Source organism: Physeter macrocephalus, chromosome 5, assembly GCF_002837175.3.
Source record: "Physeter macrocephalus isolate SW-GA chromosome 5, ASM283717v5, whole genome shotgun sequence".
Classification (NCBI taxonomy): domain Eukaryota; kingdom Metazoa; phylum Chordata; class Mammalia; order Artiodactyla; family Physeteridae; genus Physeter; species Physeter macrocephalus.
In genome coordinates, this window is record NC_041218.1 from 106,247,293 (window position 1) to 106,273,082 (window position 25,790).

Here is a 25,790-nt window from a genome sequence, read left to right on the forward strand (position 1 = left end):
TAGAGTGTTCTGCCTGTGTTTTCCTCTAAGAGTTTTATAGTGTCTGGCCTTCCATTTAGGTCTTTAATCCATTTTGAGTTTATTTTTGTGTATGGTGTCAGGGAGTGTTCTGATTTCATTCTTTTACATGTAGCGTCCAATTTTCCCAACACCACGTATTGAAGAGGCTGTCTTTTCTCCATTGTATATTCTTGCCTCCTTCATCAAAAATAAGGTGACCATATGTGTGTGGGTTTATCTCTGGGCTTTCTATCCTGTTCCATTGATTTAGATTTCTGTTTTTGTGCCAGTACCATACTGTCTTGATTACTGTAGCTTTGTAGCATCGTCTGAAGTCAGGGAGCCTGATTCCTCCAGCTCCTTTTTTCTTTCTCAAGATTGCTTTGGCTCTTTGGTGTCTTTTGTGTTTCCATGCAAATAGTGAAATTTTTGGTTCTAGTTCTCTGAAAAATGCCATTGGTAGTTTGATAGGGATTGCATTGAATCTGTAGATTGCTTTGGGTAGTACAGTCATTTTCACAATGTTGAGTCTTCCAATCCAAGAACATGGTATATCTCTCCATCTGTTTGTATCATCTTTAATTTCTTTAATCAGTGTCTTATAGTTTTCTGCCCATTGAGAACGATGTTGGCTGTGGATTTGTCATATATCGCCTTTATTATGTTGAGGTAAGTTCCCTCTATGCCTACTTTCTGGAGGGTTTTTATCAGAAATGGGTATTGAATTTTGTTGAAAGCTTTTTCTGCATCTGTTGAGATGATCATATGGTTTTTGTCCTTCAGTTTGTTAAAATGGTGTATCACATTGATTGATTTGCATATATTGAAGAATCCTTGCATTCCTGGGATAAACCCCACTTGATCATGGTGTATGATCCTTTTCATGTGCTGTAGGATTCTGTTTGGTAGTATTTTGTAGAGGATTTTTACATCTATGTTCTTCAGTGATACTGGCTTGTAGATTTCCTTCTTTGTGACATCTTTGTGTGGATTTGGTATCAGGGTGATGGTGGCCTCATAGAATGAGTTTGGGAGCATTTCTCCCTCTGCTATATTTTGGAAGAGTTTGAGAAGGATAGGTGTTAGCTCTTCTCTAAATGTTTGATAGAATTCGCCTGTGAAGCCATCTGGTCCTGGGCTTTTGTTTGTTGGAAGATTTTTAATCACAGTTTCAATTTCAGTGCTTGTGATTGGCCTGTTCATATTTTCTATTTCTTCCTGGTTCAGTCTCGGCAGCTTGTGCATTTCTAAGAATTTGTCCATTTCTTCCAGATTGTCCATTTTATTGGCATACAGTTGCTTGTAGTAATCTCTAATAATCTTTTGTATTTCTGCAGTGTCAGTTGTTACATCTCCTTTTTCATTTCTAATTCTATTGATTTGAGTCTTCTCCCTTTTATTCTTGATGAGTCTGGCTAATGGTTTATCAATTTTATTTATCTTCTCAAAGAACCAGCTTTTAGTTTTATTGATCTTTGCTATTGTTTCCTTCATTTCTTTTTCATTTATTTCTGATCTGATCTTTATGATTTCTTTCCTTCTGCTAAATTTGGGGTTCTTTTGTTCTTCTTTCTCTAATTGCTTTAGGTGTAAGGTTAGGTTGTTTATTTGAGATTTTTCTTGTTTCTTGAGGTAGGATTGTATTGCTATAAACTTCCCTCTTGGAACTGCCTTTGCTGCATGCCATAGGTTTTGGGTCATCATGTTTTCGTTGTCATGTGATTCTAGGTATTTTTTGATTTCCTCTTTGATTTCTTTAGTGATCTCTTTGTTATTAAGTAGTGTGTTGTGTAGCCTCCATGTATTTGTATTTTTACAGATTTTTTCCTGTAATTGATATCTAGTGTCACAGCGTTGTGGTCAGAAAAGATACTTGATACAATTTCAATTTTCTTAAATTTACCAGAGCTTGATTTGTGACCCAAGATATGCTCTTTCCTGGAGAATGTTCCACGAGCCCTTAGAAGAAAGTGTATTCTGCTGTTTTGGGATGCAGTGTCCTATAAATATCAGTTAAGTCCATCTTGTTTAATGTATCATTTAAAGCTTGTGTTTCTTTATTTATTTTCATTTTGGATGATCTGTCCATTGGTGAAAGTGGGGTGTTAAAGTCCCCTACTATGATTGTGTTACTGTTGATTTCCCCTTTTATGGCTTTTAGCATTTGCCTTATGTATTGAGGTGCTCCTGTGTTTGGTGAATAAATATTTCCAATGTTATATCTTCTTCTTGGATTGATCCCTTGATCATTATGTAGTGTCCTTCTTTGTCTCTTGTAATAGTCTTTGTTTTAAAGTCTATTTTGTCTGATATGAGAATTGCTACTCTAGCTTTCTTTTGATTTCCATTTGCATGGAATATCTTTTTCCATCCCCTCACTTCCAGTGTGTATGTGTCTCTAGGTCTGAAGCGGGTCTCTTGTAGGCAGCATATATCGGGTTCTTGTTTTTGTATCCATTCAGCCAGTCTGTGTCTTTTGGTTGGAGCATTTAATCCATTTACATTTAAGGTAATTATCGATATATATGTTCCTATTACCATTTTCTTAATTGTTTTGGGTTAGTTGTTATAGTTGTTTTCCTTCTCTTGTGTTTCCTGCCTAGAGAATTTCCTTTAGCATTTACTGTAAAGCTGGTTTGGTGGTGCTGAATCCTCTTAGCTTTTGCTTGTCTGTAAAGGTTTTGATTTCTCCATCGAATCTGAATGAGATCCTTGCTGGGTAGAGTAATCTTGGTTGTAGGTTTTTCCCTTTTATCACTTTAAATATGTTCTGCCAGTCCCTTCTGGCTTACAGAGTTTCTGCTGAAAGATCAGCTGTTAATCTTATGGGGATTCCCTTGTATGTTATTTGTTGTTTTTCCTTTGCTGCTTTTAATATTTTTTCTGTGTATTTAATTTTTGATAGTTTGATTAATATGTCTCTTGGCGTGTTTCTCCTTGGATTTATCCTGTGTGGGACCCTCTGCACTTTGGACTTGATTAACTATTTCCTTTCTCATATTAGGGAAGTTTTCAACTATAATCTCTTCAAATATTTTCTCAGTCCCCTTTTCTCAGTTCTTTTCATTCTCTTTTCTTTATTCTGCTCTGCAGTAGTTATTTCCACTGTTTTATCTTCCAGGTCACTTATCCATTCTTCTGCCGCAGTTATTTTGCTATTGATTCCTTCTAGAGAATTTTTAATTTCATTTACTGTGTTGTTCATCATTGTTTGTTTGCTCTTTAGTTCTTCTAGGTCCTTGTTAAACTTTTCTTGTATTTTCTCCATTCTATTTCCAAGATTTTGGATCATCTTCTTATCATTACTCTGAATTCTTTTTCAGGTAGACTGCCTATTTCCTCTTCATTTGTCAGGTCTGGTGGGTTTTTACCTTGCTCCTTCATCTGCTGTGTGTTTCTCTGTCTTCTCATTTTGCTTAACTTACTGTGTTTGGGGTCTCCTTTCTGCAGCCTGCACGTTCGTAGTTCCCGTTGTTTTTATTGTCTGCCCCCAGTGGCTAAGGTTGGTTCAGTGGGTTGTGTAGGCTTCCTGGTGGAGGGGACCAGTGCCTATGTTCTGGTGGATGAGGCTGGATCTTGTCTTTCTGGTACGCAGTACCATGTCCGGTGGTGTGTTTTGGGGTGTCTGTGACCTTATTATTTTAGGCAGCCTCTCTGCTAATGGATGGAGCTGTGTTCCTGTCTTGCTAGTTGTTTGGCATAGGGTGTCCAGCACTGTAGCTTGCTGGTCATTGAGTGGATCTGGGTCGTAGCACTGAGATGGAGATCTCTGGGAGAGCTTTCCCTGTTTGATATTACGTGGAACCAGGAGGTCTCTGGTGGACCAATTTCCTGAACTCAGCTCTCCCACCTCAGAGGCACAGGCCTGATACATGACCAGAGTACCATGACCCTGTCAGCCACGCAGCTCAGAAGAAAAGGGAGAAGAAAATAAGTAAATAAATAAAAGAAAATAAAATAAAGTTATTAAAGTAAAAAATAATTATTAAAAATAAAAAAAATTAAAAATAATTAAAGAAAGAAAGGAAGAAAGAAGAGAGCAACCAAACCAAAAACAAATCCACCAATGATAACAAGCACTAAAAACTATACTAAGAAAAAAAAACAGACAGAACCCTAGGACAAATGGTAAAGGCAAAGCTATACAGACAAAATCACACAAAGAAGCATACGCATACACACTCACAAAAAGAGAAAAAGGAAAAAAATATATGTATATTGTTGCTCCCAAAGTGCACTGCCTCAATTTTGGGATAATTCATTGTCTATTCAGGTATTCCACAGATGCAGGGTACATCAAGTTGATTGTGGAGCTTTAATCCGCTGCTCCTGAGGCTGCTGGGAGAGATTTCCCTTTCTCTTCTTTGTTCGCACAGCTCCTGGGGTTCAGCTTTGGATTTGGTCCTGCCTCTGCGTGTAGGTCGCCTGAGGGCATCTGTTCTTCGCTCAGAGAGGACGGGGTTAAAGGAGCAGCTGATTCGGGGGCTCTGACTCACTCAGGCGGGTGGGGAGGGAGTGTATGGAATTCAGGGCGAGCCTGCAGCAGCAGAGGCTGGAGTGACGTTGCCACAGCCTGAGGCGTGCCGTGTGTTCTCCTGGGGAAGTTGTCCGTGGATCGTGGGACCCTGGCAGTGGCGGGCTGCACAGGTTCCCGGGAGGGGAGGTGTGGATAGTGACGTGTTCTTGCACACAGGCTTCTTCGTGGCTGCAGGAGCAGCCTTAGCGTTTCATTACCATCTGTGGTGTCCACACTGATAGCCGTGGCTTGCACCCGTCTCTGGAGCTCGTTTAGGTGGTACTCTGAGTCCCCTCTCCTCATGCACCTTGAAAAAATGGTCTCTTGACTCTTAGGCAGTTCCAGACTTTTTCCCAGACTCCCTCCCGGCCAGCCGTGGCACACTAACCCCTTCAGGCTGTGCTCACGCCGCCAACCGCAGTCCTCTCCCTGCGATCCGACCGAAGCCCGAGCCTCAGCTCCCAGGCCCCGCCCTTCCCGGCGGGTGAGCAGACAAGCCTCTCGGGCTGGTGAGTGCTGGGCGGCACCGGTCCTCTTTGTGGGAATATCTCTTCTTTGCCGTCTGCACCCCTGTTGCTGCGCTCTCCTCCGTGGCTCCAAAGCTTTCCCCTGCCACCCCCCGTCTCCACCAGTGAAGGGGCTTCCTGTGTGTGGAAACCTTTGCTCCTTCAGAGCTCCCTCCCAGAGGTGCAGGTCCCGTCCCTATTCTTTTGTCTCTGTGGTTTTTTTTTTTCTTTTGCCCTCCCCAGGTACATGGGGACTTTCTTGCCTTTTGGGAAGTCTGAGGTCTTCTGCCAGGGTTCAGTAGGTGTTCTGTAGGAGCATTTCCACACGTAGATGTATTTCTGTTGTATTTGTGGGGAGGAAGGCGATCTCCACATCTCACTCCTCCACCAGTTTGAAGGTCTCCCCTGCAATTTGTTGTTCCCTGAATCTACATTCTCTCTGGGACCAGATTCCACTCAGCAGCTGTTTGAGTATGGGCCTGTTGGCAACAAAAATCTCTCCATTTTTGTTTGGTATATTTTTATCTTAATTTTCATTATTGAAGGAGCATTTCACTGATGGTCGAATCCTCGGTTAGAGGTTATTTTCTCCTGCATTTCACTCATCCCATTGTCTTCTAACTCCCATCATTCCGGTTAAAAAGTCAGCTGTTCCTCCTCATAGCTTCTGTGAAAGTAAAGTGTGTCTTCCTCTGGTTGCTTTTAACGTTTTCTCTTTGTCTCTGTTTTCCATGATGTTCCTGGGTGGTTTTGATTATTTGTTTGTTCGTTTTTGTTTCGTTTTTATCCCACTCCTAGATTCTGTAGTTTGGTGGGGTTTTTTTAGTTTTGGAAAATTCTTGGCCCTTATCTCAAACATTTCTTCTAACCCTTTCTCTCTCTTCCCCTCTCATGGGAGTGTAGTTGTACCTAGGTTAGACCTTTTCATCGTGTTCCAAATGTGTTAACTTTAGAAATGAGTACTGCAGGGCCTCAAGCTGGAAATGAGCTTACATCCCTAAAGAACAGTGAAGAGGAAGATGTATCCACTTCATACCTGAGTTTTCTCTTCCTGACCTTTTTTCTTTTCTGTGTGGTTTGAGTGGGTAATTGGGGAGCGTAGGTTGGGATGCTGGGTTGTATGAGACTTTGCAGGACCCGTAGTGCTTATTTCCTGGGGAAATGAAGCATGAGCCACTGAGCTGGTTGGGCAGGGAGCCTGGTGGTTAGGAAGAGCGCTGGTTTGGGAACAGGCTTATACATTCAGATCCTGAATGCCTACTTTACCATGACCTTGAGCAACTTGCTTCACTTCTTTGTGTTCTGTTGTTTGTGAAATGGGGATAAAGTACATATTTCGTAAAATGGAGAAGATTAAATAAAAGAGCAGCGTAGAGCACCTAGAAGAGAACTTTGCCTGTAGCAACATCCAGTAAGGTTAGTTGTTGTTCTCGTCTCATCATTATTACATTGTTATTGCCCTGCTTACTTCCTGCCCACGCAGCGTCCCAAGACGGTCAGCGGTAACTGTCTATGGGGTGTTGGTGGTGGCAGGCCCCAGAGACAGTGCTCTGTGGGGTGTTTGTTCTTGAGTTCACCAGGCTCTTGGCAGGGATTGCTCACTGTTCTGTATGACCGTTGCCCCTCACGGCCGTGGGTTTGCCCCGTTTGGGGCTTTGGGGGCTCCCGAGGCCCCCCCCGGTGGCTGACCCTGGCCTTCCTTTCCCCTTCAGTATGGGATGCTCCTTTACCAGAACTACAGAATCCCTCAGCAGAGGAAGGCTGTGCTGTCCCCCTTCTCAACTCCAGCGGTAAGTAAAGCTGCCGGCCCCAAAACCAAGTTCCTTCTCAGCTGCTGCGTCAGCGTGTGCCGTGGGCATCTCGTCTCAGACGAGGCTGACCGGAGGAGCCGCTGAACGAGCTTGTGCGTTTCAGAGAAGCCAGAATATTTCACCGCCTTGCGTTTCCCAGAAGGTGGACTTGGTCGTCCCAACAGTGTGCCTGCGGGAGCAGATTCCTCTGCCACCCTCACCCTGTCCCCACATCTCCCCGCAGGGTTGCCTCAGTGGACGGCTCCGTTTAAGGGCTCTCTGTTCACGTGCTCAGAAACGTCGACAGCGGCTCTCAGCTCCACTGAGGAGCTGCCCTCCCACCTTCGCTTTTGTCCACTTCAGCTGTGGGACCCGCGGCACTGTTGACCGTGACGCTTACGTCTTTTTCTCTGTGAGAGTTGAGACTGTAGTGAGTCACCTTGTGTTCTCAGGATGGACTTTACTTCCCAGAGGGGCAGAAACGCTTCATCCTCTCAAACTACGGTCTTAACAGTCCCTCGACGTCCGTTCCTAGATGTCAGACTATCCCACAGAAAGAGTCCCTGTGTTTCCCTGGACTGACTTACCCGAGGAGGGACTTGGCTGATGGTGAGGGCTGCCTTGCACTTGACGTTTCCATTTCTTTGATGAGTTTTAGTGCACGGTCGGGACCCCGTGAAAGACCACACAGCCCCAGTCCTGTGGGCACCAGCAGCCTCACCGGTGGCCTTCGAGTACCTCGAGAGGATTGGAACGTTTCTTTCTTCTTCTTGAGAAAAACCCAAGCCATTTTTAGTCTAGGGGCACCTCAGGCACTGAATGTTCCATCTGATCCTTAGAGAGTTGGGATGTGGAGGGACGTGCCCCTCCTGTCCTGCCCCTCCCCAGGCACGGCTGTTCTGTGCCAAGGTTCCCACCTGCTGCGCTGGCTGTTTCCCTGCATCTTAAGAATTCACGGCCTCTCGTTTCCAGCGCAGTGTCTCTGAGAACTCCCTTGTGGCCATGGATTTTTCTGGGCAAACGGGAAGAGTGATCGAGAACCCGGCTGAGGCTCAGAGTGCCGCCCTGGAAGAAGGCCACGCCTGGAGGGTAAGGCCATGGCCCTGTCCCGCCGGGACGGGCTCCCTCACGGTGGCCACTCCACCCCTGGTCTGCCCCCAGAGGAATGGCTGTGTGCTGGCGTCAGGGGGTGAGAGGCTGGGAGGGGAGGTGGCTGTGAGTTCTCAGCTGCAGGAAGCCTTGGCCCTCCTGGGCTCGTTCGTGTGCTCAGCACCCTGCCACCCCACCGCCCCCGTCCCTGGGCTCCCGTGGGGGGAGGGGCAAGGAGCAGAGCCCTGGGTTCCCTCGGCTCGCAGCCCCGTTCCTGCTGATGAGTCTGCCGGGCAGAGCGTGAGGCCAGCTATTCCCAGTGTGGCTCGACCTGGAACTAGCTTCACAGCCTTGAACAGTCTTTTTACTCTGAGGCCCAGGTTCCTAATCTCCAGATGGACGGATATCTCCCAACTTCCAAGCTTTGCTGAGCTTTCAAGACAGTGTACAAAACACAAGCCCACACTCTGGCTCCGAAAGCCTCCCCCTCCTTCAGCCTCAGAGTGCGCAGAAAAGGAGGACGCACCCAAAGCCACGAGCAGTGTTCACACCTGCCTGAGTTCCCTGGAAAATCTCGTGCTTTTCTCCTAAGATGTATTGGGAATCTCACTCCATGTCTTCTGGGTGACAAACACGTCTCTGCTTCCGTACTGGAATCCTTAGAAATATACCGGGATGGAGATGCTTCTGGTTTTGTTTTTAACAACTGCCACCTGTAAGCCGTCTGTCCTTGTGGTCACATGGGACTGAGGTGTCTGTCAGTCCATGGTCGAGGGCCCTGTCGCCTGGCCAGCTGCCCGCCCCAGCTGTGTCCCAGGTGGCCTGGTGTTTGTGTCACTCTGCTGTCTTAGCGCTAACGCAGGGATTTCTTTTGCAGAAGCGAAGCACGCGGATGAATATCGTCGGGAGCCAAAGCCCCCTCCACCCTTCCACCCTAAGCACAGGTAAACACCGGCATCTTGGCCTGATATTTTTGTACATAATTAAACTAAAAGAGCTCCCAGCCCTCCCCGAGCTTCACAACGTTGTCCAGGCCCAGAGCGCAGCCCGAAAGCTGCGGCCGCGGAAATCCGGGCCCCGTGTGGACCTGAGTGAGCTCGCAGGGCAGCCGCTGCGCGCGGGCCCCAGGCTACCCACCTTTCTGTGTCTCCCGCAGTGATTCACAGGACGCAGCACTGGTTTCACGGCAGGATCTCCAGGGAGGAGTCACACCGGATCATTAAGCAGCAGGGGCTCGTGGATGGGTAAGGGACACGACGGACAGGGTGGGCGTCTGCTGAGGGTCTGCTGCACTCGGCCCCTCAGAGCATCCTGCCGTGGGGTGCGGGCCTGGGCAACGGTTGCAGCCTCGTTCTAAAGAGGAGCATATTGCGCTCAGGGGAACAAGGATGCTGCAGGGTTTGCACGGCTACGAAGCGGAGAGAGGGATTGCCGTCCATTTCTGTCCAGGTGCTAAAATCATTCTCTACCTCCTTGCTGAAATTCGAACGGATGAAGAACGCATGTTGCTTTCTTTTGATTAATAAGGCAGTGGGCCAGTGGAAAACCCTATCTTCTTGCCTACACCTTTTGCTTTATGCCTCATATCATTGGCCTTTGCCCCAGCCACCCCGGATCTTAGTGACGCAAAGCAGCAAAGCTGTATCATTTCTCACAGTTAGGGCTGGTTGGGTGGCTTTTCCCACCAGGGCCAGCAGAACTCACGTGCCTGGTGGCCAGCGCTGGCCGTGGCTCTGTGCCCAGGTGCCTGGGCACAGGTCTCTGGCAGGCTAGCCTGGGTCCGTCGTGGCCGTCACGGGGATCCCAAGGGTAAGAGGTCAACCCCAGTGCACAAGCACTTCTCGAGCTGATGCCCCCATGGTCAAGGCAAAGCCGGCGGCCGGGCTCAGCATCACTGTGAATGAGAGGAAGCTGCCGCGGGTGTGGCTGCAGACATGTGAGTGACCGGGGCACGGTCCCTCCCGAGCGCAGCCCGAGTCCTGCCTCCAGCCCCCCACCCCCCGAAAAGAGACCCGGACGAGTTACTTGGATGCCCTGGTCCATCCTTGTCATAGCTGCCTCTCACTGGGTCTACTCGAAAGACAGGTTCTCGGAAGCTGCTCAACTCACAACAGTCCTTTTGTTCTTTAAGTCCTTCCTCCTTACAAAGTTTTATTATGGAACTCTAAAAATTCACCCGAGAGGGTAAGGAACCCCGTCTGCCTCTTGCTCAGCTGCAGAATTGGCTCAACTGAGCTGGTCTCTTCCCCTTCCTACATTTTTATTATTTTTTTCTCCTCTTCTCCTCTTTGCCTTCCTCTTCTTCTAACTTTTCCCACTTTTCTTCCTCTACTTTTTCCTTCTTCTGAGATATTTTAAAGGAAATCCCCGACGTTCGGAATTTTTACCAGTAACTGTATTTCAGTCAGCGTCTGAAAAATAAGGACCCTTTTCTTCAGAGACAACCGCGCTCTGGTCGTTGCATCTAAAATAAACAAGAATTTCTTAGTGTCCTCAGAAGTCCCATCATGTTCACACACAAGAAAGTCCTTTAAATGTAGTTGGTCTAAATCAGGACCCACCTGTGGCGTCTAGCAGAAGTGTCTCTGTCTCCCTAAATATAATAGTAGTCTCCCCACCCCTCCATTTTCTTTCCTATTTTTTTTTTTTTTCCATATCTTTCCTTTGTTGAAGAAGTAGGTCATTTGCTAATTGTGTACTTGTGGTTTCTTTGACTGTGTTCCTCTGTCTCCCCCGTTTCCTGTAAAGTGTGGGCAGAGGCTTGGTTAGACTCAGAGCCTTTTTCAGGGGCAGGGCTTCGGGGCTGCATGTCTGTACTGCTCACCCCAAGTTGTCCTGCTTCCTCATGCCGGGCTGAGCGGGGCTCTGGCGTTGTCAGCCGGGGCCCCCAGTCCAGCTCCCAGCCCCCTACACACCGACCCTGCCCCGGTTTATTGTTTCATTAGAGGTCACAGAGTCATTGTTTTCTAATTCTATTATTCCTTCATCATTCCTTAGCTAAAATCCTTTTCCTTATTACCTATTTGTTGTTCTGGGAAAGGTAGCTAAGTGCTTGCTTGGCTTTTCTCTTTGTCAGTTTTCAGGATCCCGGTTCGGTGTTCTGCCATCTTCCCATGCTTACAAATGAGGTGTTCTGTTTTGTTTTTTAACTCTGATGATGACCTTAGATACTATGTGTTTGATTTGTTTCGATCCAAGCTGAATGTTCTTGATGTTTCCTGGGCCCTCTTTTTGTCCCATGGGGCAGGCCTCTTTCAAGTTGGTTCCTGAGTTCTTTTGACCCAACACTAATAGGGTTTGTTTTCTGGTGTGACACATTCTCTTAGGGGCCCTGATTCTTTGTAGTGGAAAACGGTGTCTGGAAACCAAATCGGTAGGTCTTTTCCGTGGACAGAGCTAGGACATAGGCTTCTTAAACTGAAAAATGGATTACAGGTTCACACTGATATTGCCAATTCAAATGGAAAATTACAGGGTGTGTTCGCCTTTGATTTTATTGTCTCTCTCTTCTCTTCCTCTGAAAAATCTTACTAATGACAGTCGCTTACTTATTTGTTTTACCTCACTCTGTACTTGTCTGCTGTATCCCATATCACATCATGAAAATATTGATAATATTACTTCAGTACTACTGAATTCACACGTCTTTGCAGCCCTTTTAATCCTTAAGGAATAGTCCAGGCAGGTCATGTTAAAGTACCAACCTTAAGGTAATTCTTCTCGGTGGTTCCACCACCAAACTGCCGTGTCTTCAGGTTCAGTCCTCTGTTTCTGAGTTTTGTTAAGTGGATCTGATTTATTTCCTCTTCAGTTTAATGCTGCTTTTAAAACTATGTAAAACATTGCCTTGGGTCCAAAGTCAAAAGTTATAAAACGAGGCACTTTGCCTGGTGACTCTACTCTGCCCCCAACTCCACAATGGGTAAACGTTTTCATCAGCGTTTGTTTGTTTGTCCTTCTGTTGTTTCCCTTTAAAAATGTAAGCAAAACACATTTGTTTTCGTAGTCTGCCTCATCTTAAGAGGGGCGTGTACTGGCCACAGAGGTCCGACCCTGAGCTTAGCTGCGGCCTGAGGGTGCTGGGGTGGGATATGGCCAGGAGGGCTGCCCCCTTCCTTGTCCCCTGCTGGCTTCTCTTTCACACGATAGAGCTTCATTGTTTCCAGGCTTCTGTTAGGACACACTGTGCCCCGTCTTCATGTTTTTGCTAGTGTCTCTTTGCCGGTGAGGTCGCAGAAGTGGGGCTGTTGAACGGGTGGGTAATCTTGTAAACTATGGCCCGAGTCCCCTCCCCAGGGATGTCTGGGAGTCGCCTGCCTTTCCCTCATCTAGGAGGCTGGGTCTCTAGCCTATGATTAAGGGCCAGTTTCATTTCCAGTCCTTTTTGTGTTGCTGAACTGTCGGTACATATTTGCCCAGTTTTCTACATCCATTTTTTTTGTATATACTGTTTTTTAAATTAATTTTATTTATTTTAACTTCTGGCTGCTTTGGGTCTTCGTTGCTGCATGCAGGCTTTCTCTAGTTGCAGCGAGCGGGGGCTACTCTTCATTGCAGTGTGCGGGCTTCAGTAGTTGTGGTCTACATCCATTTTTTTTGTATATACTGTTTTTTAAATTAATTTTATTTATTTTAACTTCTGGCTGCTTTGGGTCTTCGTTGCTGCATGCAGGCTTTCTCTAGTTGCAGCGAGCGGGGGCTACTCTTCATTGCAGTGTGTGGGCTTCAGTAGTTGTGGCTCGTGGGCTCTAGAGCGCAGGCTCAGTAGTTGTGGCGCACGGGCTTAGTTGCTCCGCGGCATGTGGGATCTTCCCGGACCAAGGATCGAAACCGTGTCCCCTGCATTGGCAAGCGGATGCTTGACCACTGCGCCACCAGGGAAGCCCCTACATCCGTGTTTTACAAACATTTTTTTCCCATTTGTCTTTTTGACTTAGCTGATGGGGGTTTGGGTTTGGGTTTGGTTTGGTTTGGATTTTGGTTCTACAGTTTTTCTAAATATGGTCAAGTTTATCTCTTCTGTCCTTTAGCCTGTATCTTTCTGGATTCTTGAGTCAGAGTCATATAAGTTTTTCCTGCTTCTCAATCACAAAGGAGTTTGCTCATGTTATCCTCTAGAACTTGTATTTTTTCTCTCCTCCCTTCCTTCCTTCCTTTTTTTTCATGATTATTTCTTCCTTTTTTGTTTGTTCATTTTTGTTTGTGTGTTTAGATCCCAGGTACATTTCAGAATTTATTTCTCCAGGTGCACTGTTTAAAGGTGGATCTGATTTTTTTCCCATGTGGCTGTACAGCTGTTCCAAACGACTTGCTTGAAGTGTCAGTTGATCATAGAACAGTCCCTCTTAGAGCCTTAGAGAGCACCCCTCCTGACTACAAACAAGACGCTTCTCCTCTGAACTTTCTGCCTAAGGGAGAAAAGCCTACCCTCCGAAATTCCTCTCTCAGTGATGTTCTTTGCCTGTAGGTTTGTGTGTGTCCCCAGGGCTTCAAGGACGAGATGCTTACCCATTACAGCCCCAAATCCCATCCAAAGTGAGCCCTCACATGTTCTCGTGGTGTCCCATTTACCGTATCATCTGTGAGATTCGTTCCAGGGAAGCCAAGTGGGTTTGCTCACCAGGTGACTTAAGTCATAAGCCAATAAGTCCAGAGGCAAGTGTGAGTAGAAAGGAAAGGTGCTTTAATCAGAAAAGCCAGCGATCTGGGGAGAAGGTGGGCTCATGTCCTGAGACCAACTCTGAAGATTCTGCTCAGCCAGGACAGTTTTTAAAGGGAAAAACGGTGGCGGGTGGAGGGGAAGAATCCCAGTGAATCATCGAGGCAGGAGGTTGCGTTCTGCACCATTGTCCATTGCATGCAGACTGGCTGATTCTTCAGATGTTATCTTGCCCAAGTGATCTGCCTGCAGGATTGCTAAGGGGGCTGTTGAGGGTAGAGAGCCAGTCATTTTTTAACTGCTGAATTCTTCATTCTTACTTCTTTTTATCCAGGAAAAGAATCAGCAGGTTAGACAAGGCACGGTGTGCGTTCAGGAGAGCATAGGTCAGGAGTTAGTTTCAATTGCCTAGTGATTCATTCTTATAATTAGGTTCTTCTAACGTTAGAGGGGAGACAGAAATGGGCCAACAGGAAAGGGGCAAAAGAGCTGCTTTTGACAATGCCAGAGAAGTGAAGGTTCCACAGGACGTGTCACTTGGTGCCGTGGCCACAGCATCCCTCCTGGGGCCCAGGGCGGTGGCACCTGCACCCCTGAGGGGCTGACACATCCAGGCCCAGGAAGGGGACGCGGGGGACCAGTGTGTTTTGAAGAAGCTTCCCCAGTGATTGTGAGCTCAGGCCCAGCGGCCCACTTTGCGTTAAAAGGAGCTGTCCTGGCCGGGGGGAGCCTGGGGCTGGGAGGGTTAGCGCGCTGGGTCCACTGCACTGTGTGTTGGCTTTTTTTTTTTTTTTTTTTTTTAACCCTGTTTGTCTTTCAACTTCTCCTGGAGTCTAGCGCCAGTTGGTGAGGTTGCCCCTGTCCAGCCTTGGTGAGAAGTGTGGGTACCCCCCTGCCAACTTTCCTCCCCCCGCCTGCCTGTTTCTCTCTGTCCTTCCTGGGGTCTGCGTTGCCCCTAAGGTTATAATTTTCAATCCCAACATCCGGCTGCTGGCGCTCTAGCAAAATCAAAAGGCAGGGTGATGGGACATCGCCTGAGGTGTCATTGCAGTGATGCCACATCGTCCGTTCATCCCCTTGTTCGGGGCGGAAATGTGCTGGGAAAACAAGGTAAATTAAATAAGCAATTCCTAGTCATTACCCCTCCCTGCGAGGTACTGGAGGGAAGCCAGTGCAGAGAGGCAGACAACAAGCAGAAAACAGCGCTGGCAGGCAGGCCAGCACGACAACGTTACAAAACACCGCTTCCTAGACCTTTAGCCTCAAATCACTGATGGAGTTGGGGTGAGGGGGGCTGGAAAGCGACAGCAGAGCCTGCAGTCAACCCGGGAGGCGGCTCTGAAGTCCGCTGGGTCCAGGCAGCCCCCCGCAGGTGACCTGTGCGCGCGTGCAAGCATGGGTCTGTGCACACATGTACATGTGTGCGTGTTGCACTCACACCCCGGGCCTGCAGGGCCTCCCGCGGGGCCGGCACTCGCTGGCTGCCCCCTTCCTTCCCCTCTTTCCGCCGACAGCCCATCCCAGAGCCCGGGACGGAGGGAGCTTTTTAAGGGGCCAGTCCTGCGCTGTGGGGCCCCCTGTGGATCTTCCCCCGGGGCTCCTGTCGGGACCTGCGGCGTTGAAGGCTCTGCGCCGCCCCCCCGCGCCCCCCCCCCCCGCTGTCCCCAGCCCCCATCTCTGTGCCGGTCTGTCGTGAGCTGGTCCCTCTGTCTGCGCCCCAGGCCCCCCCGCTGGGTGGAAGGCAGCGTCTTTGCCAAGGCCCGAGCTCTCTGCGGCTCTCCCTCCCCTGGGGCAGGGCGCAGTGCCGTCCCAGGGCTGACGCAGCCGCCTCGGAAAGGCGTAGGGCGCTCACAGGCCACGGAGGAACCACCTGCGCTCTTGCTCCTGCTGTGCCGGACTCCTCCCTGGCTTCTGCTGGCTGTGTGACCTTGGAGGATTTGCCTGGCTTCTCTGGGCCCTGCTCCCTTCACTGTGAAATGGGGACAGTGACAGGGCCGCCGTGCGCCCTGAGCGAGGCGGTGTGGGCCGTGCCAGGACCACCACACACCTGAGCTGTGCCGTCACTGTGATCTCCCTCGGCCCCTTTGTGCTTTCGCGAATGGCCGCGTGAGCCTTGACTTCAGTCCTAACAGTCCTCAGCGCTTTCATTCCGTGCTCCATCCGATGCCCTAAGCAGAGGCGCCCGTGGCATGTTAGCTCCCAGCCTGGTCTCTGCAGCAGCCACCCCCCGGCCTGCCCCCAAATCCCTGCGTGCCTGTGGCCCGCTGCTGGAGATCAGCGATGCCTCCAGCGTCCACACTGACTGCACAACAGCCCTGAGCGTGTAGACGGTCCTGCAGGAGAGGCCGGCGAGGCAGCGGCCCGTGATCTGAAGCTCCCGAGTGTCGGATCCGGGAACCTCGCGGACTCCTAGGCCCCACCCCCTTTCCTCCGGGTAGACGACCGCTAGGCACGACCTGTAAACCCAAGCCGGCGCAGCAGCCTCGGGGTCTCCCGGGTCACAGCCCAAACCGGAAGGCAGGCGGGCAGCGTCCTCCTTGGGGCTCAGAAGGAAGCATCAGGGGATTCATTGAGGGCTCAGGTGAGGAAGCCCAGCCCCAGCTTCTCCTCCGGGAAGATCGAGCCCTGCCAACCCCCAGGTTTCTGCTAGTGAAGGAGCACAGACTGGGAGGCGCAGACGCGCAGCCCTGCCCGGGAGAGGAGCCGGCCCTCTCGTCTTCCTGCCCGCGGGCTCTGCCGACACCCAGCGCATCACACGGGTCCGGGTCCAGCTCTGAGGCCCCATCTCTCCCGCCCGCCTGGCCCAACAGGGCAGTTGCGTCCGGGTTCACATCTCCAAGGTGTATCCTGCAGAGCACGTGTCCTGCAAAATGCTATCATAGGGACTGGTATGTAATAAAAGATGCTGTAAAGAGTCAGGTAACATAGGAAGACTCATGCTGGGGCCCTAAGGGAGTCAGGATGAATATCTCCATTCTAAAGCCTCCGAGACGTCCTGTAGTAAAATAAACCGTTTTTACCTTTTATAACGGGATTTCCCAGGCTTATGTAACTGCCTTCCCTCTGACGTGACAATCTAGAAACTGATGGTTTAGCTGATTACCGCAATTTGGTGTCTAATACCTTTAAAGTATGTTTCCTCTCAGGCCATTTCTACTTTGTCACTGGGATTAGGGCCTCTTCCTTTCTAAAGAATAACTTGGTCTTCCCGTCTGATTCCAGATTTGTTCTGGAATCATTGTAAAAGCAATGACTTATGCTTCTTGGTGCTAGTCTAAGTTTTAAAGTATTTTTTTAGTTAAGGTATAATTGATTTACAATATTGTGTTGGGTTCAGCTGTACAGCCTAGTGATTCAGTATTTTTGCAGATTGTACTCCACTGTAGGCTGTTACAAGGTAATGGGTATAGTTCCCTGTGTTACACAGTGCATCCTGTCACTTATCTATTTTATACATAGTAGTTTGTATCTGCTAATCCCATACCCCTAATTTGCCCCTCCCCCTTCCCTCTCCCCCCTTTGGTAACCACGAGTTTCTTCTCTGTATCTATGAGTCTCTTTCTGCTTTGCATATATATTCATTTGTATTATTTTTTAGATTCCACATACAAGTGATATCATACAACATTTGTCTTTCTCTGTCTGGTGTATTTCACTGAGCATAATACTCTGTAGGTCCATCCGTGTTTCTGCAAATGGCAGAATTTCATACTTTATTACGGCTGAGTAACGCTGCATTGTATATATGTGTATATGTGCCACATCTTCTTAATCCAGTCATCTGTTGATGGGCACTTGGGCTGCTTCCATATCTTGGCTATTGTAAATACTGCTGCAGTGAACATTGGGGTGCATGTATCTTTTCAAATTAGTGTTTGTTTTCATTTCTTCCATTTATATGTGTCCAGGAGTAGAATTGCTAGAGCATATGGTAGTTCTCTTTTTAGTATTTAAGGAACCTCCATCCTGTTCTGCACAGTGGCTGCACCAATTTACATTCCCACCAACAGTGCAGGAGGGTTCCCTTCTCTCCACATCCTGGCCATCACTTGTTATTTGTAGACTTTTCGATGTAATTTCAAAATGTAGAAAACTTGCAAGAATCATATAATGGATTCTCCTGTAGACGTGTTACCCAGGCACCTGAGTCGTGAACACTGTAGCACCTTTGCTTTGTCATGCCCTCTCTCTCATTTTTTTATCAGAACCATTTAGGAGTCAGTTGTAGTTATTTCAATATAAAATTTCTAAAAACAAGGACTTCTCTTAGGCAGCCACGGTATCATTATAAAACTTAGGAACTTAACGCGAACGTGGTTCGGTCACCTGACATGCCACTTAGATTTTACCAGGGGTCCTTGCTGCATCCTTCGCCACCAAGGAAAGGAACTTCTTGGCCTCAGCACCGCCCTGGACCAGCACGTGCCTTGTCTTCCTTTGTGTCTTGACACTTGGAGGAGCCAGTGAGGGCAGAACGTGCCGGGTTTGGCTGTCTGCTCTCTCCCTGGGGGTGTTGCTGGGTCACCTTTAGCGCATCCCGTCAGGAGGTGCTGGGGTGGATTGTCTCATTCCTGGTGATGGTAACTCGAATACCTGAAGGTGGTATCCACCGGGTTTCTCTATTGGAAGGTTACTGTGTGTCCCTCTGCCATAAATGTTAGGGGGTAGATGCTGAGACTAGGAAAATACTCTGTTTCTCATCAAACTTTGATGCTGGTTTCAGCATCTATTAAAGATCTCCTTAATCAAATGGCCAAATAGTGGTTTTCTAATTCATCATCCTTCTCTCTTTACTTAGCTGGCTTTCTGCTCTTAGGAAGAGCTTTTATTCCTCCCCTAGGATTTATTTATCACACCAGTGTGGACTCATGGACTCTTGTTTTAGTCTATGGGTTATAATCCATCCCTTCTGTTAATGTACTCGGGTGCCCAGACTGGGCCACACTGCCTCTTGGGCCAGCTTTCTTATTTTCTGGCACAAATTATACCAGCGTCGCCTTGTACCTTCCCTGCCTCAGCCCTAGAGGTGCCATGTCCCCAAGGAGCCCTGGTTCCTTTCAGTGGAGAGTGACAGAAAGCACGGTCTGGGTGTGGAGGGTGGTCTTGCTCTACAGCTCACTCAGCTCCCCGAATCTCCTGAAGCATTATCTATCTATCTATCTATCTATCTATCTATCTATCTATCTATCTATCTATCTATATATATGTATATATGTATATTCAGTCTGGACCTTGTAAATTAACAATCAATTGACTCTTTCCATTCCCAGGCTTTTTCTCCTCCGTGACAGCCAGAGTAATCCAAAGGCATTTGTCCTCACATTGTGTCACCATCAGAAAATTAAAAATTTCCAGATCTTACCTGTAAGTATTGATGTTTTTCACACTAATTCGTATTCTTCTGTGTGTGCCGGTTTTGTTCTTAATGCAATTTTCAAGGTCTCAACTAAGCAGACTGTGAAACAGTAAACATCAGACAGTTTCAGGCTCACTGGTGAGATCCTTTCAGGAGTTTCTTGAGAGGTTGGTTCTTTGAACTTGGGAACAGTGTTTCCCTAGAAGAACACTGAAAATGGTGGCATTGTACTGTGGCCCTGACATGCCTGTGTAGCTCACAGGTGCCCCTGAGACGGCACCCGATGGGAGGAGCAAGGTCAGATGACGGGCAGGCACAGAGCAGAGCTGTTAGCCCAGGACCTGGCGCAGGAAGGAGCACGTGTGGTTGTGCCGACGCGTGCTGTCGGCCACTTAATCTCAGGATTTGTCTGATTCGTGCTGGTGTGGACCAGGGGGACTCAGGAAGCCTGTAGAAAACCGACCCGTGGCCTCCAAAGAGAAGTGTTAATCCTTCCACTGGGTCCTTGGATCACAAAACAGATTCTCCCTTTGAACGATTTCCAAAGCCTCGTTTATTGAATATGATGTATTTGTCAACACCACTCTCTTTAAGGATGATGGTTAGATTTGCCGAATGTAACTGACCTCTTCCATGTGCCCAAGTTCAGATTCTAGCTCACGATTTGGGTGTTGTGTGGGAGACAGTTGTCAGCACCTCCGCGAGTGCGTAGTCCCGTTGGGGCTGAGACACACAAAATGAATACCAAATGTGTTACGTACATTGTACCTATAGATGTAGTTGTATAGAAGTGGTCAATTCTGCAGGTAATAACGACTCTCGTGAAATGTTTCCTCTGGAACCTGGACCTGGGAAATATGCTGCTGAAAGAGGGTGGCCAGATACAACTCTGTCCTTTACAAAGTGAAGCCCTGAGAAGGCTTGAAGTAACCAAATGCATCCGTTTCACATAGTGGGACCTGGCGTTTTTCAAGGGTGCTTGAGCCCAGGACTTTCTACCAGCTGTCTGGAGAGTCATGCAGGCACAGGAGGCATGAACGGGAGGGGGAAGGGCAGGCAGAGTTGGCTTTTGTGACCTGGGGGGAAGCAGCCTGCCTGGCACTGTCTGTTGAAGTCGTTTCCTACTGTCCCCGATGCCCTCACTGTATAAACGAGGAAAATGAGACCCTCACGGCTCTCAGTGGCCTGTCCTGGACCACCAGGGAGGGATAGACTGTGGGTTACAGCCCAGGTTTCACAGATTCCACAAAACACGGTAATAAGCAAACCTGGGGACTGTTCTTCACGGGAAAGTGCCTCGTCCACAGTCCTTTTTGTTTTCCTGCTGCGTTATATTATTGACCAGATGTTATTCTCTTAGCCTCAAATATGAAATAAAATGAAAAAGTACTGGCCAGCAGAATATGTAATACCACTGTCCCAGATAACCCCAAATCCTAGAATTATCAGACAGGCAGGAACTTGAGAAGTTTAGCAATGAGATTGCAACCTCAGGGCTTAAACACAGGCCGTGGATGTGCTTGGGGCTCCAGAGTTTGTGGATTAAGAAGTGGTTCTTAGTTTATGCATCGACACAGGTTTAAGGCTTACTTCCTCTGTGTGAACAGTGCAGGGCAACTTTCCTGACCGCACTGTATTGCAGTCATTCATCTCAAAATTTATTCAGTTAAAATCGATGTGAGGAACATAGTTATTTCTGGGAGATATTTTAGATGTCCTCCATTTTAAGAAAAATAGCTACCAAATATTCCATGACCTGGGCAAGGTTCTTCTCCTACACGATCTCATTAATTCCTTAGAGTAATCCAACATTTGCTTTGTAATAGAGCAAAGCGAACGTCAGAGGGGTGAAGGAGGTTGCCTGGGGTCCTCCTGTGAGAGCCCAGGGCTGTGTACTCTTACATGAGCATGCTGTATGCGTGGATACTCACAGGTTAACTGGTCAACCTCACCATCGTCCTCCGTGGGGTGTGCTGAGTGCACGGACACTCACAGGTTAACTGGTCAACCTCACCCTCCTCCTCCATGGGGTGTGCTGAGTGCACAGATACTTACAGGTTAACTGGTCAACCTCACCCTCCTCCTCCATGGGGTGTGCTGAGTGCACAGATACTTACAGGTTAACTGGTCAACCTCACTCTCCTCCCTGGGGTGTGCTGAGTGCATGGACACTGACAGGTTAACTGGTCAACCTCACCCTCCTCCTCCATGGGGTGTGCTGAGTGCATGGATACTTACAGGTTAACTGGTCAACCTCACCCCCCTCCGTGGGGTGTGCTGAGTGCACGGACACTCACAGGTTAACTGGGCAACCTCACTCTCCTCCGTGGGGTGTGCTGAGTACGTGGACACTCACAGGTTAACTGGTCAGCCTCACTCTCCTCCGTGGGGTGTGCTGAGTGCACGGACACTCACAGGTTAACCGGTCAACCTCACTCTCCTCCGTGGGGTGTGCTGAATGCGTGGACACTGACAGGTTAACTGGTCAACCTCACCCTCCTCCTCCATGGGGTGTGCTGAGTGCACAGATACTTACAGGTTAACTGGTCAACCTCACCCTCCTCCTCCATGGGGTGTGCTGAGTGCATGGACACTTACAGGTTAACTGGTCAACCTCACTCTCATGAGCACGTGAGCCAGGAGGAGCTTGGGGCTCTTGCCCACGACCAGCTCAGGAGCAGGAGACCTTCTCTGCCCGGCAGCTTAGGGACCTGGCAGCACCCAGCACAAACCCTTCGCCCCCTGACCTCCTGCCCTGACGTTTTCTAGTTCACCTCGCCAGCTCCATGTGTGTCCCTTAGAGCCTCACTACGGGTGGACAGCACTAATCGTGACTTTGGGGCCTGTTTTATCCCCGAGCTGTGGCCTCTGACTTGGCAGGTCTTCTTGTGTCTCTCTAGTGCGAGGATGACGGGCAGACCTTCTTCAGCCTTGACGACGGGAACACCAAATTCTCTGACCTGATCCAGCTTGTTGACTTTTACCAGCTGAACAAAGGGGTCCTGCCTTGCAGACTGAAGCACCACTGCATCCGCGTAGCCTTATGACCTCAGGTCTACCCTGGCTGCAGGCTGGAGGACACTGACACTGGAGTGAAGAGGTCTGTGCATCGTTCAGAACACACGTCTGTCTGCACCTTGGGGCTCGGAGCAAGATGGGTGCGTTCGGCGCTGACCGACCACGATCGGCTGGTTTGTTGGACTTGACGATGATTTGCTGCTGCAGATCCAGTAGGGCCGCGCCCCTCTCGCTGGCCTCATCCGGGAGGTCGGAAGACAGCAGACTCGAGAATAAACTGGAATGATGGTCTTGGCTGGGCCGTGGAGGAACACAAGCTGGAGAGAAGTGATTGGAAATGAACTCTCGCCCTGGAATAATCTTGACAATTAAAACTGATATGTTTACTTTTTTGTATTGATCCCTTTTTTGCACTCCTTGTTTTCAATATTGTATTCAGCTTATGGCACGAGGGGCCGTGGCTTTTCAGTCTGTGCAAGAGGCAGAGACAGTTGCGAAGGGGCAGCCCCCAGAGGCTGTTTGCAGGGGGTGGTGCCCACCTTCTGCAGGTCACTCCCAGGCAACCGGCACCCCAGCCCTCCCCAGTTTCCTTGGAAGCTGTTTTGATATAAAAGGTGTTCCTGTGGTAGGCACGTGGCAGGCTCTGGCCAGGCAGGCGGCGTGGTCAGCCAGCCCCTGCTCTGAGCACACGCCCCCTCTCATGCCGTCACCTGACTCCACGTGCTGTGCCCGCCGCACTGCGGGTGGCTTGTTCCTTGGAAAACACCACGCAGGGCTGAGTGGCTGCCCGTAGTTGGCCGCAGGCCCAGCCTGCCTGAGACACAGTGGGTACCCACCACCCACCCATGGTGGACACCAGGCCGCCTGGCCCAGCTGCAGCCCTTCCAGCCTGTTCTAGGACCATCATTGCCTTACCCCCTCTGTGGTGCCGGCCTGGCAGGGCTGCCCTCCCTCCTCCAGTGGATCAGAGGACCTAAGAGGAAGTGGCGCCTGCTTGGTCTGCTTCTGTGTCCAGTGGGTTTCCATGGTGACAGAGATGGAGACATTGGAGAGGGCAGCCCCGCAGCCCAGTAGGGGAAGGTCTTGCTCGGTGGCCTCCATCCTGCCGACGGCCCCGAGCCAGCCCGTATAAGGCGGTGGGTGGCCCGTCGGCTGGCCCGGGTCAGGAATCCCTCACAGCGGTATCGGCTGAGGACAGGTTACCAAGACAACTCTGCATCCCGCTTCAGGAGCAGAGTCAGACGGTGGCTTGCGTTGTCCCCCCCTCCGCCCTGTCCCCTTAGCCGAGTCTTCCGATGTGAGGGTAGCCTTGCCTCTGCAGAGCAGGAAAGGCTCCCCTGACAGGCAGGCAGACTGCTTGGTGAAGGACGGTTTCTCTTCCCCGGATCACGGTTGCCACGCTTCCCTGGCCCCTCTGGCCTGCTGGCCACTGGATCCCCCGGACCCCGCCCGCTGCAGCACTTCCCAAGGGACACACATGGCTTAGGACACAGTGACACATACCCGCTGTACCTCAGTCTGTGGTATAGACACTGTATGTTAGTTGACTAGCCACACTCTACTTGTTTTCCATGAAGCGTCTACTTAGACAAATGAAGCATTTTTAGTAAAATACGTTTTTAACCATGAATGCTCAATTGCGTTGTTTTTTTTGGTTTTTCGCTTTTTTTGGTTTTTCTGTAGCCTGTTAATCTTTCCAACCGTTGACAATTAGGTCATTCTCCAAGTCATACCTGGCAGCCAGCTTCCACTGGAGGGACTGATGCTCCAGTTACACCGTTAGACATTGTTCTCTTCACCGGTTGGAGGTAAAACCTTTAAAAAAACAAAAATCAAGCACAAAAAAAATCCCCCCAGAAAACGCTCTCCAATTTCTTTTTTCTGTTTACATAGACCAGTCTCCACCAGTGAGATGACTCACTCCCCCCTCCAACAGACAGCTAGTATCGGCAGTATTGCATATTTATAAATATACGTTTTATTTAAAAGCAGAACTAAAGCTTGACTCCGATGCACAGTTCTGTGTGCACTTCCTGGCCGCAGTGAACTGTCACAGAGAGTGACCCTCCCAGGGCCGCAGCCACCTCCCTTGTACCGGGCAGCTGGGGATCCACCTGCAAACAGGCAGCCCCTGCAAGAAGCAGGCGTCCAGCTGGGCCAGCCAGGGGCTGAAGGACGTTCACCTTTTATTTTTGTATTTAAATGACATGAATGTAAACGGGACAGCTCAGGGTCGTTTTGGAGCCTGTTGACTTTTTATCTCTGCCTGTGATTTTCTGTTCTGAATGGAAACTCCGTGTAGCAACCTGGTCTGAATTGAGAAGGAAAACACCAAATGCTTTGGGGATTCGCGCTAAGTAGGAGAGCTCTGTGACCTTATGCGTTAGAGTTCCAGAACGTTCTTCCGTCTGCTAAACCTTGAAGAAGTATGTGCCTCAGTCTAGATGTTTTGTCTTCTCTTTTCTGCACTTAATACCTGAGGGTTTGACCCATTGGCACACCTTTGAGGGAGTGGGGCTGGCTCGCCGGGGGCTGTGATGTCTCAGTGCCACCTGCAGTGACCATAGGATGGCCTGATGTGTAGGCGTTTTCAGGGATTGCAGAAGGGGTTAACTGAAGAGACAAAACCTTTATTCCATGTGCTTTGCTCCTTTCTGTACATAGCTCTTCGGCTCATGAACCTAATTGTAAACGTTCAGGTATTTTTGTACAAATAAGGGACTGATGTTCTGTTTCTTGTCATTAGAAATAAACATTAATACAGTGTTCTTCATTTTCTATTGCTTGTAATGTCTGTTTCTATACTTAAAAGCCCTCGGGCCGGTCAGCCAACGCAAATCTTGGGAAATGATTGAGGCTATGTTGACAACGTGCTCCTTACCTGGCACGGATGGGATGCGCAGGCTGGCGTGGCCCTGCTGGGTGGGCCCCTCCTCGCATCTCCTGCAAGAGCAGAGCCCTCTGAATGCTCCGGGAGGAGTCAGCTCCCCATTCAGGTGTAGCAAACAAGAAGCTCGTAAAAGCTCACATTTGTTCACTCCAATGGCATGTTTCCCACCTCGGTGAGACAGTGACGGTTCAAGGACCTGGATTTTGCAGTCACACAAGAAGTGGGCAGAGAGAGTAAAGAGAATGGATGCCCTGCACCTCTGCTCCCGCAGGGCCTCACCCGGGGGTCCGAGGGCATCGTCGCGTAAGCCGCCCTTGGGCCTGACTCGCCTCCTTGCACCCCACCCCAGGCAGACAGTCTCCTGTCGCGAGCCAGCCTATGGCGTTTTGAACCCTCCCATCACTTGCTTTCAGAATGTGGGTCCTCGGTTTCGGGGAGCTCATCCCTCTAAGGCAGGCTGCCCTTAGAGCGAGAACAGTAATTCGTGAGTGCCCTCCTCCTCGTGCGGTGGGGCCGGGGGGCGGGCCGGGGCGTGAACGTGTGTAGGGTGTGTGGCAAGGGCTGTGCGTGTCCGCGGCGTGGGAGAGGCGAAGCAAGCGTGCCGGGTGGGCCGCAGGTGGGGGGCCGTGAGGAAGGCCGCACGTGGGCAGGGCAGGTGCAGAGGCCTGTGAGAGTCTGTGTGGCGAGAGAGTGCGCGGTGGCGAGATGTGCGGTGTACAGAGACGCGTGACAGGGAGGAAGCCGCCGTTTCCATCCTCCCCGGGGAGGAAACGCTGGGCCAGGCTCCAAAACGTAGCAAAGGCACGACTTTAAACTGGATCTCGCTGCCTTGATCACATTTTTTATTGGTTTTTTAGAACCCATTTTGAGTGATTTGTAAAACTATAAGAAGAATTTTTTTTTTTTTTTTTTTTTTTTTTGCGGTACGCGGGCCTCTCACCGTTGTGGCCTCTCCCGCTGCAGAGC

General features: G+C 49.3%; 1 protein-coding gene across 1 annotated transcript in view; it reads left to right on the top strand.

Moving 5' to 3' along the window:
• LOC102993174 (growth factor receptor-bound protein 10) overlaps window positions 1-22,321 on the top strand; it is a 42,146-nt gene extending 19,825 nt beyond the window's left edge. The window contains exons 7-12 of the mRNA XM_028490286.2: window positions 6,735-6,812; window positions 7,785-7,901; window positions 8,779-8,845; window positions 9,058-9,145; window positions 18,831-18,924; window positions 21,817-22,321. Of these exons, the coding sequence (XP_028346087.2) occupies window positions 6,735-6,812; window positions 7,785-7,901; window positions 8,779-8,845; window positions 9,058-9,145; window positions 18,831-18,924; window positions 21,817-21,963 (591 nt within the window). The 3' untranslated portion in view covers window positions 21,964-22,321. The remainder of the gene's footprint in view (window positions 1-6,734; window positions 6,813-7,784; window positions 7,902-8,778; window positions 8,846-9,057; window positions 9,146-18,830; window positions 18,925-21,816) is intronic.
• The last annotated feature ends 3,469 nt before the right edge of the window (window positions 22,322-25,790 follow it).